Source organism: Aulonocara sp. 'chitande type north' Nkhata Bay, linkage group LG7 (assembly GCF_057382095.1).
Source record: "Aulonocara sp. 'chitande type north' Nkhata Bay isolate Kocher_YH1m ecotype deep benthic linkage group LG7, A_spYH_male_GT1.1, whole genome shotgun sequence".
Classification (NCBI taxonomy): Eukaryota; Metazoa; Chordata; class Actinopteri; order Cichliformes; family Cichlidae; genus Aulonocara; species Aulonocara sp. 'chitande type north' Nkhata Bay.
This window is the reverse complement of record NC_141350.1, coordinates 67,286,474-67,298,563: the sequence shown is the minus strand read 5'-3', so window position 1 is coordinate 67,298,563 and position 12,090 is coordinate 67,286,474. Positions and strand designations below refer to the sequence as shown.

The 12,090-nt window shown below is 43.5% G+C and overlaps 1 protein-coding gene across 2 annotated transcripts in view; it reads left to right on the top strand.

Moving 5' to 3' along the window:
* The window catches only part of galnt18a (UDP-N-acetyl-alpha-D-galactosamine:polypeptide N-acetylgalactosaminyltransferase 18a), a 181,045-nt gene continuing 168,955 nt past the window's right edge, over positions 1–12,090 (top strand). For both annotated transcript variants that reach the window (XM_086302125.1, XM_086302124.1), the window contains exon 1: positions 1–482. In XM_086302125.1, the coding sequence (XP_086158251.1) occupies positions 233–482 (250 nt within the window). In that variant the 5' untranslated portion in view covers positions 1–232. The remainder of the gene's footprint in view (positions 483–12,090) is intronic.

The window sequence follows — 12,090 nt, the reverse complement described above, 5'->3', positions numbered from 1 at the left end:
TGAACTCGCCGGTAGTTTAGCGGGACACCGTGTTTTCATCTCTGGGATTAAAACCTGAAGTATCGCTCGTGCGGCAGTGGAAAGCGCTGAAAGCCTCCGGAGGATGTGGAGATGCTGATCCGGGCCCGTGAGCGCGCACAGGCGAACTGACTCGCTCTAGTTCCGTTTGGAAACATTTCTCGAGCGCGTCCTCTCCTGGCATCCACCTGCCTGCCCATGGAGGGACGTCGCGATGCTGTGCACAAGGAGAACTAAAACTTTGGTGTCGACATGCGTAATCCTGAGCGGTATGACCAACATCGTGTGCCTGCTGTACGTCGGTTGGATCACCAACTACGTGGCCAACAGCGGTCCTAAAGTTGCGGAGAGCGGCGGCGGCGGCGAGGCGGAGAGAAAGTTGGAGGAGGACAGCAAAGGTGAAACCCTGAGGATTATCGAGAGGCTGGACCGGCTGGAGAGCGTCGTCAACGAGCACATTAAAGGTCAGAGCAGCCGCCGTGGTTACGGGAAAGTTTGGAGCCTCCGGGGAAACGCCGGGCTCGGCGTCATTGTAGGAGCAGTGCGGAGTGATAAAGCTGCGATCCCCGCACAATAATCAGTTACACGAACATTTCTGCTGTTGCTTTTCTGTTGATGTAACCGGGGCTGAGCGACTAGTTAAAGGGTTAATCAACAGATTAGCAGCTAATGGAAATATTTGAGCCCCATTTGTCCAGCGCGTGTTTCAGATTAAAGTCACAGCTCCACCTGTGCACCGAGCCTCACGGAGACTGCTGCAGTCCATGTGATTATTTGCAACATGCAAACAGAGCCTTTTAAATGCTGTGGAAATTTTCCACTGGAATATACAATGTATCAGACCTGCTACCCAGATCTCATTAATAAATTAGCATTGATTATTTTATTAACAAAGAAAAACAAGAAACTGTCACGTAAGCAGTAGAAAGCAGACAAATATGTAAAGTATGGAGACTGTTTTGCATACTTTAAATGCAGAAAAAGAGCTGTGGAGCAATTTAATTACGCAGGCAGGACCCACACGGCCCTTTTTCCATCTTACATTACTGCAGATCATGTTTCAGCAGCCATGTGCTCCTGGCTCTGTGGATGACTCTTGCTTTGCCGTCCTGTACATCTGTGACAGGTCACCCTGTTTCTCATTGGCTGTGAAATAATTGCGGAGCCTTGTGTGACATGTTGTTTATCAGTTAAAGTTAGCCAATAAGCCCCACCTTCGCCACCACAGTGCTTTAATATTATAGTAGAGCAAGAAAACCTGGAAAATTCACATGTGAGAAATAAAGTGGAGACGTTCCCCTGCTGCTTAAAGGAGGCAAATCCATGAATTTATCCTTCTCTCACAGCTGCCTGCAGGTCTTGGAATAGCAGACTTCTACACATGTTTAACAAAACATCGAAGCACTGTGTGGCTGCAGAGGGAGCTGTGTATCAGTCCACCGGTGGTCCAAGTCAGAGTGATTACAGAACAGTAAAAGTATCACATGATTCCACAGATTCTCATAAGGTGTGAGCTCGCAGCTAAAGTGCCTCGATGTGCCTTTTTTAGGGTACAGCTGCTTGTCGCTGATGCAGAGCCCACTGAGGCTGTGGGTTTCAAAGATTTTTGTGCCTGAGTGACACAAACAGGGAAAGCTAAAACGTCAATGCACTCCTGCTCGTATTCATATCTGTGCTAAATGGTTTCTGTATTATCTGTAATGTTGCAAGTTCTTCGTCTGCCAGTTTCTGTCAGTTCTGGACTTCATGAAACACCTTAACATCCAACAAATGTTCTCACTGTTCAGATCCAGCTCTGGTGAAGGCAACCAGTCCTCTCTCTGAAAGGATATTTAGATCTGGCTCCGTGTTAGCATTAGCCGACTTCTCCCAACAGATGGTGGTCGGGGTGAGGAATGCTGAAGCCATAAGTCTGTATAGTTGTGTGTTACCAAAGCATTCCTGATGTGGGACACTTGTATCCTAGAGAGAGCGTACCATAAAATAATGGTACAATGCTTTTAAATGGTGCAAAGTTGGTTACAGAGTTACACCCTTAATTTATTTTCTATGCAGTACTTTTCCCTGTTAGCTGGAATCCAGGGTGTCCAGAGAAAGAGTCGACCCACAACCTTCTTCCTGTGAGGACGCAGAGCCAACTGAATGAAATGTGTGCGAAAGCCTTTCATTTAATGTGACCTCTCCACCTGATAACCAGTGAACAAGCATAGTTTCAGAAACTAGAAGGTGTTAGCTTGCCAATTATTTGCCCTTGCAGGTACTGTGCAGTGAGGGTTTCCTTTGGGTATACCAGCAGGGTGAAAATTCCACATAAACCAGTAGATGTGCACCCTAACCCCATACTGACCATCAACAAGAAAACCCTTTCAGCTCTGAAAAAGTTCGGTCCAGTGATTTGCTCTGGGGGATCACATGTATTTCCAAAGATGTGATTTTGTTAAGGAGCATAGTGCTTGTTATTTGTACTTGAGTCCATTCATGCTGCTAATATATGCATTTAGTGGCGTCTGAGCTGAGTAGAGCCTCAAATCCATTGATAGTTAATGTCCCACTTTAATGTACTATTTGTGTTTGCTTCATCACCCCATTTAAAGCCCTCTCTGGACAACTTTTAAAGTCCAACCTATATTCAGGAACAGATTAGTTCAGTTGTCTAAAAGCGTCATCGGTGTCAGAGCTGGATAAATGTTTCTACAGCTGTCTGAATCTGTGGACGTCTTCATTAAAGGAGACCGTTCATTTCCAGCTCTATATTTTTATTATAGGGATTTTATTTCTTTGTTCACAGTTGAAAATAATCCTTATTTCATGCAGGCCCTCAGCTCGTTCCTGCCTGAGAGCTGAAGCCGTCATAAACAAAAGCTTAACACAAAGTTGTATCAGTGTGTTGATTCCTGACTTAGATGCATCTCCTAAAAGTATAAAGTCTTTCACTTCATTCATTGCACCTGCATGATAGGTGTGAATGAAACTGACAGAAAGGAAACTTTGCATACAGCACAATGTTGCACGTGGGGATACCTTTGACCAATATTCTGACCGTTTTCCTGAAGCAACATTAGTCATCGTGTTTACCGGACACATCTGTCGCCAACATGGGTGCAGTCGGGTTGGTAATTTCAGCGGGTCTTTGCGAGCCGGATGGTTATGCAGACAGGTGTGCTCTATGGGCGTCAGCGGCTGTTGCATTGTTTTCTCTTGGCCTTCGTGCATTAATTACGCTGCAGTTTGCTGTGTGTTTTCAGGCATTTGAATGAGTTAGCGGTGTTGCTTTATGCTACAGACACAAGTCTAAAGCACTCTCTGCATATGTTCTTGGTTAACATCACTTGCCCTAAAGCTGATCCGCTTTGAGGGGTGCGTTTGCAGACTAAAGCTGTGCCAGACGTTTGGATTTTGTTATAAATCTGTCTTTAACCTGGTGTTACTCATCCAGCCTCATCCAAGACACTGCAATCCGCGCAGCGCAGGAAGCAGCCGGGACTGGCACGTGCAGCCGCGTGGTCAGGTGCTGATTAAGGGAGCGCTTCATTCGTTTTTGCTTTGCATTCTTTTGGCAGTGCATGGATTTTCAGTATCGCTCGATCGCAGTCGTTTCACTGTGGGAAGCCAAAATCGAGATCAAGATTAAAATTTGATTAATTGTGCAGCTTTAATACAGACCCAAGAGAAGAAGAAAAACGGTATCAATCTGAAGCCTGAAGCTTCTGGCTCACATGGATTACCTCGACATGCACTGACATCATTATTTCAAATTAAAGACATGTTTAATATGAGGATGCACCGCTGGAACGGTTCATATATGACAGAAAATAAAGAAAAGAGAATAGGTTCACCCCAAAGAACTGAGTTTTCTATGTTTACTAGCAGCGAGTGAGGATTTTATCCATCCGTCCATTTTCTTCCACTTATCTGGGGCAGGGTCGTGGGGGCAACAGCCTAAGAGAAACCCAGACCTCTTTCTCGCCGGACATGCCTGGAACAGCTCAATCAGGAGGCAGCAAGCTGAGGGGATACCTGCCCGACCCGCTGCCTCTCACCAAGAGCAACTCCAGACTAGGACCGAGTCCGTCCCCTCTCCAGGAGACTGGTTCCAGAGCCCAGGCTGTGTGTCTAGGTGAGCTAGACTATATCTAGCTGGTACCTGTTAATGTCATGCAGTAGCTCAGGCTCCTTCCCCACCAGAGAGGTTACGTTCCATGTCCCAGTCTCGGTAGCTGGGGATCGGTCCGCCAGGGTCTTGACACCTGGCCCAGCACACACTGCACCCGACCCCCTCCGCAGGGTGGGCCCATGTCCCCTGGCTGGGCTGGGCCCCCAGGCGCTCGTCCTCGGGCACCCTCTCCAGCTCTGGCTCCGGGGCGGGGCGCTGGTAACCCTGTCACAGGCAGGGTGAACTGTTCCCTAGATTTCACACTCATAGAGATTTTTTTGAATCGCTCTTTGTGTGGTCCCTCACCCAGGACCAATTTGCTGTGGGAGACCCTACAAGCCATCCAACAACATCTACCCAGGATTTTATTCATTGATAAAATGATTCCGTGATACAGACACAGAGGGCTGCTACTCCCCCTGGATACTTCACATTTTAATTATGCTCCTCAGAGATGTGCATCAATGAGTCAACAAAAATTTAAAAGTGGGGCAAACTCTTTCCGTATCCTTTGCTAAATGGGACAGTACATGATCCAGTAACTGAGCGCAGGATTTAGGAGAAATATGCACTGCTGAGTTGATTAACACCGGAGCTCTGCTCTAATGCCAATAGTCGGCGAGAGAACGCCATTCCTTGGAAAGATAAGGGACCTAATTTATCAAACATCTCTGAGAAAGACTGTTGATCCAGGATTAATTTTGTGTTTCGGATGAGCTCGTCGAGAGCACGCTCCTAATCAGAAATGCTGAATTAATGCTGTTGAGAGGAAAAACATCATTTCTCATGCAGAGATGTATAACTGTGGTTCGTTTGTGCAGGGAAAAGATACGATTTTGCATCAGTTTTAAGAAAACTAAAGAAAAAAGTTTTTTTGTCTTGCATTTAAAATCATGAGAATGTAAATCATGAAGTTTTTGAGAAAAGAACTACATTTTATTCGAGCAGTATTTTTATTCAGAGCCTTTTTATTATATATAAAAATGGACATTTCATTCACCAGTGACCAGGAGAGCAGGCCTTTCTTTTTATACCTCTGCTTCAAACTAACTTACATTTCTGCACATTTTAGATGGGAAATAATGCAGATTTTTACCAAAGAGCAGCTGAGAAAAGCAGTTCATTCTTTCAAGCATGACCTGCTTTTTTTTTTTATATATGGATGGATTAAAATCTCAGGAATTGAAAGAAAGCTGGCTGTTGGGTCAGATGTGTGCCTACAACAGGGGGCAGTCTGTTTCCACTCTGGACGGGGATATTTAAGGGTACTGGCCCTCTGATTCAGAACCAGTTTCTCACAAGTGGGCAAAGACGAGTGAAGACGTCACGTTGTTTACTGTGGCAAAGAATTAAAAGCAAATCTGAGGAGATGCACACTTTTACACACGCCTACATATTCTGATTTAAAGCAGCATCTGTGTTTTCTAATGCGGCTCAGAGTCTTTGTGCAGAGATGTGGGTATTATTAAAGCACACTCATCATTAATGCGGAGAATGGCAGGCTGATGGTTTACTGAACTGTTCAGAAGCGGTAATAGAATCTGCACAGGCTTTAGGGTTACAGCGGGTGAGCAAACTTAGCCTCTGGAGTGCTTGGCACTCTGCTCTCCTCCACTCTGCTCAGCCCTCGGGGCCGGTGCCAGATTACATTATCAGCCAGAGGCTGATGTGTTTACGTGTTTATGCATTGTCACTGATACAAAATGACCGGACTGCAGCGCTGGCATGCAGGTTTGAGGATAATACGGTGCTCAGTATGCAGCAGAAAATATACTTCACAGGCTTGACTTTCATTGGCATTGAATTGAAAGCTGACTCAGAGGGTTTGTAAAGTTTGAATGATTGATATATGAGCATATTACTAATACTCAAAAGCACTAAGGTTCCTGTACTTCTGACATTTTAATGGTGGTGTGAAGACTCAAAGCAGCAACTGCACATCGTGCCGTTTCAGGATCTCAGACTTGTTCTGAACTAAGACCTTAAATCATTGACTAATGGACCCCAGTGTTTTCAGCACTGTCTAATCTCATGAATCAGTACTGGAAGATCAGGCTAACTCATCAAAGAGCTCAGAGGCACTGTCTTTTAATAGCATTTAACATTCTCATGGCGTGCTCATGTTTAACCTAAAAAACCAATCAAATCAAAGTCTTCCTTTGAGTCTGAGTATGCAGTGGCCTGATTTAATGTGGTCAATTCCAGAGGTTTGTGATGTAGATGAGTTAAGGACAAGTATGTTAAAGAAGCTCAACTAAAGTTTTATCAAATGCACAATCCTGAGTCACATGAACCAAAAACAACACCTCAGATAAAACCTGTTTGAATCCAGGACGCACTGCGTCTCAGAGTCATTGGAAAGTTATCAGCCCATTGAATGGTTGTCATCTGTCCAGTCAATATAATCATTCATAAACAAATATCGATAGCTTCCCCTCCCTGAGCCTGGTTCTGCTGGAGCTTTCTTCCTGTTAAAAGGGAGTTTTTCCTCCCCACTGTCACAGACTGTTTCCTCATAGGGATCTTCAGTTTGTTGGGCTTTTCTCTCCAGTATTGTAGATCTTTACCTTATGATATTGAGTGTTTTGACCTTAGTTGGGAAGTAAGATTATATAAATGGAACTGAACTGAATTAAAATGCAAATAAAAATCCACAGGTGGATACTGAAGTCGGGGACACAGCCCCCAAACATGGCGAGCTGTGACTCCCAGCTGTCTGCTAGGCCTCAACTCCACAAATTCAAGTGACTGACGCAGGTGACTCAGCTGGGTTTGTGGTCTTGGGACCTCTCGGAGCATTTTTAACGGAAATTGAATTTATCTTCCAGCGGTGTTGAATTTGCCGGTTGGAAAATCTTATCACTCCACTGGAAGTTGCCAGTAGTCCTCTCAGCTTTTAGCTAACCTCACACGCTTGGCCATTGTTGGCAAGTTTGACTCCAGCTCAGGGCCTAACATCTGTTGGCTACAATACATGCTAGGCATGTGCTGGTAGCCAACAGATATCTCCAATTTAGCCACCAATATGGTAGCAAGAAGCGTATTTAGTGATACTAGGATAGAAGAAAAGGGTTCATTCACAGAAGCAGCCAGTTGGTCAGACTAGAATAATTTGGAGAGTCAGGAAGACGTTTATCTTTGTTTCACGCAGGATCACATTTATGTAGCACATCAGTCTCACACTCTGCTGTCAGTCTCCTGGAAAAGGTCACAAAGATTTTCTCTGACAGTTTTTTTTCTTTCCTTCTTGAACATCTTTTCATTTTTGACACATTTGACCTTCCTCCAATTTTCACATTCAACATTGTTTTTTTCTTCTTCTCTGGTCTGGGATAAATTTCTTTTTAGTCAAAACTTCATCAAACTATGGTTTCATTAAGATCATAAAAAGACACTTTATAATTTCATCTTCTGTAAGAGCTCTGCTTTTATTATTGACTAGTTCTAGAAACTCCAAAGCTGATTTCTTTGTCTTTATTTTCTTTTATTTGCCCGATATTGTTTCATCTATCTTTATGCAGCTGATTAAATTTGGTAACAGTTGATGATTTAGTTGGCTGAAAGGTGAGATGATGTATAGTATTTAACAGTTTATATGAAGTAAAAGCGTAGGTTAGATAATCCCAAGATCTTTAACATTATGTTGTTGATTTATATACTCACAGATGTCTTTCTGGACCACGTAATGCTGAACCCTGCTGGCCTCCAAAAAGAAAACCACATCTCAGTTTTAGGCTGGATTTCCGTTTTAGTGAGCTAAGCAGAAATGAGATATCCCGACTCTGCCGGAGCATATCAGGTGATCCCTCTGGCTGTTGCCATGTTGCGTGGCAGGCTTTGCAGAGGCACAGGTTAAGCAATGAAGAGATTCAGGTCAGCAAGCAGTGTGTGGCTTAACACATTTGTTTACAACCATCCATTTCTGCACCGTGGAGCTGGTGTTAAGTGAGCTATGCATGAGTGTAATTATGGAGACGTAATATGTGTTCTTGGCCACTGTTACTACTTTTTTTGGTCTTATGTCTGCTCACACGTGACGTTTTGATTCGTGCTCTGCATTGTCTGTTTCCACCCTGCCAACAGACTTATTTTTAGGAGTTTCTTTATGAGTCAATGCAAGCTGATCCATGTTGACAGTGTTCAGAAGAGGAGGAGGGTGGACTTCTGAGACTGTGTGTGTGTGTGCGTGCGTGTGTGTGCGCATGTCTCAGTGCAAGTCGGGCGTCTTCGTGTCATCAGAGGTGCGTGGCATTGGTGTGAGATCTGATGCAGGTGTCAGCGCTTGTGCATTGTTGCATGAAGAAGAGCATCAGCGTACCATCCTGTCCTCAGTCGGTTCTGGCTGTCATGACACTGCAACACTGGGAGGTGCGCTGGGAAGTGTGTAGACAGAAATCAGTTTTTGGATCTCTTTTTTTCCCCTCATGGTCGTGCTCCAAGATGCCCGAGGATAACACAGAATGATGCTACTGAGCGGAAGAGCAAAGGGAAGAAACTCCTTCGCCTCCCTGGAGAGGTTACTTTCTTTCCTGTGAATGTTAAAGAGCTGCAGGTTCCTCGCTCTCACACGTCTAAAATTCAAAGGGAAGGTGCTAGGCCAGGTGTGATAGTTTTGCAATGACTTAACCTTTAAGTCCTTCTTTGATTGGTCAGATGCAGGAGGGCGATACAACTCCACGAGTGCCACTTTCTTTGAATAAAAGCCAGCAGAGTTTGTAGCGCTGCCTCCCTGCGCTTGCACTGCCCTGAGCCCGACCGCAGCGAGCACATTATTGAGTTACGCTGTGACTGGGCGCAGATCTCTGAGGCGGGATCTGACCTGCGCACAAAAATGATATTTCCTGCTGGACACAATCTGAGTAAATATAATTAATAAACTGTTTCATAACCTCTTCCACCAAATTGTGTTATGTGCTAAGTAGCCTCAGGAACCAAAAGGCGCTTTATTTTTATTTTTTTTGTACTGTGCTTTCTCTTCTTTGGTGTCATGAAGGGTCATTCCATATAAACTCAGCCAATATTCCACTTTTCCACTCAGAATCATCTCTTGCTCTTTCTCTATTTTTATTTATTTATTTTTTATTTTTGAGGAAAAACCTGCCCGAACCTGATGTGCACTTGGATTCAGCAGGTCCCTGAAGCCAAAGCATTGTTGTTGTATAGAAAATGTCTGGATCACTGTGTCTTTTCTCATATCTTCTCACATCAGATTAGTCTATTAAAAATAATTTCCCCTTCGAGGTGTAAAACCACAGCGCACGATGATTAGTAGCATAGCAAGACTTTATAACTGACAGATTCCAGCTGTGCAACTGTAATTAGATTTTTTTATATCTAAAAATGCATTTAGACATTTATACTGTGACGGTGTACAATCTAAGCTGACAATGGCGAAATTTAGGGATTTAAGACCAATTCACAGCACGTCTGCTGCAGAATCCAACGCTGCATACTTTCTGGCCCAGGATTTTATTTTCCAGTGGATTCTGCATTCAAAGACAGCAAAAAGATGAAGGTGAAAATAAATACAATCTGCTGTGTGTGCAATCTAATGATTGCATATATTGCTTTTTAGATGGGCAACAAAATTTACTGTGTAAAAATGGAGATGCTGAAAATCCCCATTCGTTAGATTTTATTACTAGATCGTTCCCAGCGCCTACAGTGGTGGTTGGTTCAAACTCGTCTCCTGTCTCTTTGTCTCTTTCTTGTCTCTTTCCTGTATCACTGCCACATCGAGCATCGTCTCTTTTCATTCATGTGCTGCTGTGTCGGCATAACACAAACCCAAGGCTGACTGACCGAAAGCCGCCGCTTTAACGTCTCGATGAAATCGATGACGGCTTCGACATTTTCCACCTTTTATGTTGGAGCTGTGGTTTGACTGGACAAAACAAAGTATTTACATATATCTGCTTGGACTCTGAAAACTACTGGAGAGTATATTTACAATGTTTTAATTGCTTTATATGCAGAGTACACGATCACTGTGTAGCTTTAGAAACCAGATCCTTTGTGATTGTTTTGTCATTTCCAGGCTACTGAAGAACATTTAGGCACACCAAACTCTTATCATTCAGAAAGACTTTTGAAATAATATTAATTTGAACACATTGTAGAAGCTCCGTGGGGTCGTTGTTTAGCAAGGGAAAGGACCTGTTTCATCCTCAGTCAAACATGTGGAGCTACTCACTGTGGCGAGCAATAAGGCAGTAGCTTCTGTTTGTTTTAACACATGTTAATAGAAATAAAATTCCATTATTCACTGGACACGACACAATCAAACAGGAGTGTGAAAACATGTGAACCAAACAACGAGCATTATAAAAATATCGGATGGACACATTTTAATTTAATTGTATTGATTCTCGTGCAGTTTGGACGAAGCGTCTGACTGTTCTCCACACACACACACACACACACACACACACACACACACACACACACACACACACACACACACACACACACACACCTTATAGACGTCTCCTTGGCAAAACAGTAGCACTGTAATCAGCTGCCACGGGTTAAGGGGACACCTCTAGAATTGTAGCTAAAAATCTGTGCTGGGTTCCACTTTTAAAGACGGGGCACTGCACTCGCACACAAAGGAAATGATTATAAATGCGACGTTCATCAAGTTTAACTGGCTGCCATTGTGAGGAACCCTTGATTAGTGCTCTTTAACTACAGCCTAGCATCACTTCAGCCATGTGTAATCTGAGGTAGTAGATTAATAGAGCGAGGGAGAGCGTCCTGCATGGGTCAGTGTTTGTTTTAATTTTACTGACCCTTTATGTAGTCATGGTAAAAAGAAAGTACACCCTACTGCAGCTCTATGGCTTTATATATCAGGTCATAATAAAATAATCTGGTCCTTTTGAAGGGTTTAAAACTAGTCTAGTGCAATCTAAGATGATTAAGTGCATGCCATTATTTATTTATTTATTTAACAAGACCATAAAAGAAAAACATTAAATGTATTTATCTGGATGCAGAAGCAGTGAAACTAAGTACATCCTACTACTTCCCCAAGAATCAACAGGGTCAGCAAGAGCTAGGAGCTAGGGCTGGGCTATATCATACCGTTCACGGTAATACCGGTGTAATTTTGGGCAACGATAGGAAAATGAAATATGGCGATAGAATGTGGGTAAAACGCGCATGCGCAGTGCCTTTGTTTCCATACGCACATGGCGACGACGCAGAACAAGAAGAGCGAAAGCAAATCGCTGAATGAAACGATGAACCAGAACTGGTTTGTAAAAATGCTGCAGCTTCACTGGTGTGGAACTGGTTCAGCTTTCGTCCGTCAGATACACAACAAAGCACTATTTTTGGTAGCGCATGCTAGCGGGCCGTCGTTATTACCGTGTTGTTTGGAAAATACGGCACACTTAAAATCAATCCTTTGATTTTTCTGAAAGTCGACAGAGCCCCTTATAATCCCGTGTGCCTTATGTATGAACTCTGGTTGTGTTTACTGACCTGGAAACGATTTTATGTGCACGGCGCTCGAAAATCTGTCAGATGTTTCAGTACGACTTTGCTGAGCTACGAAGCCGCACCGCTTGATGGATTGTCGGAGCATTGCGGCTATCGTAGGCGGAGCCTCGCGGAGTGATACGTACTGTGCTTCAACATAATGTTACCATATTGTGTGTGTATAACCTCTTTTTAAGTTTTGTGGATGTTATACATGGTTATGCTGAGGATGTGTCGGCCAGTTTCCACTGGAAATGCCTTTTGGTTAAACTGTCAGCGAGGAATTTGCATTTGCACTGTGAAATTTTATATAACTTTAATGCAGATAAAAAAAACAGCTGCTTGTTTAAGTGAAAATACATTGATGGGGTTTTTTGCACTAATAAAGTTGTGGAGTTGTAAAGTATTTTGTCTCGTGTCAATTATATCGTCAG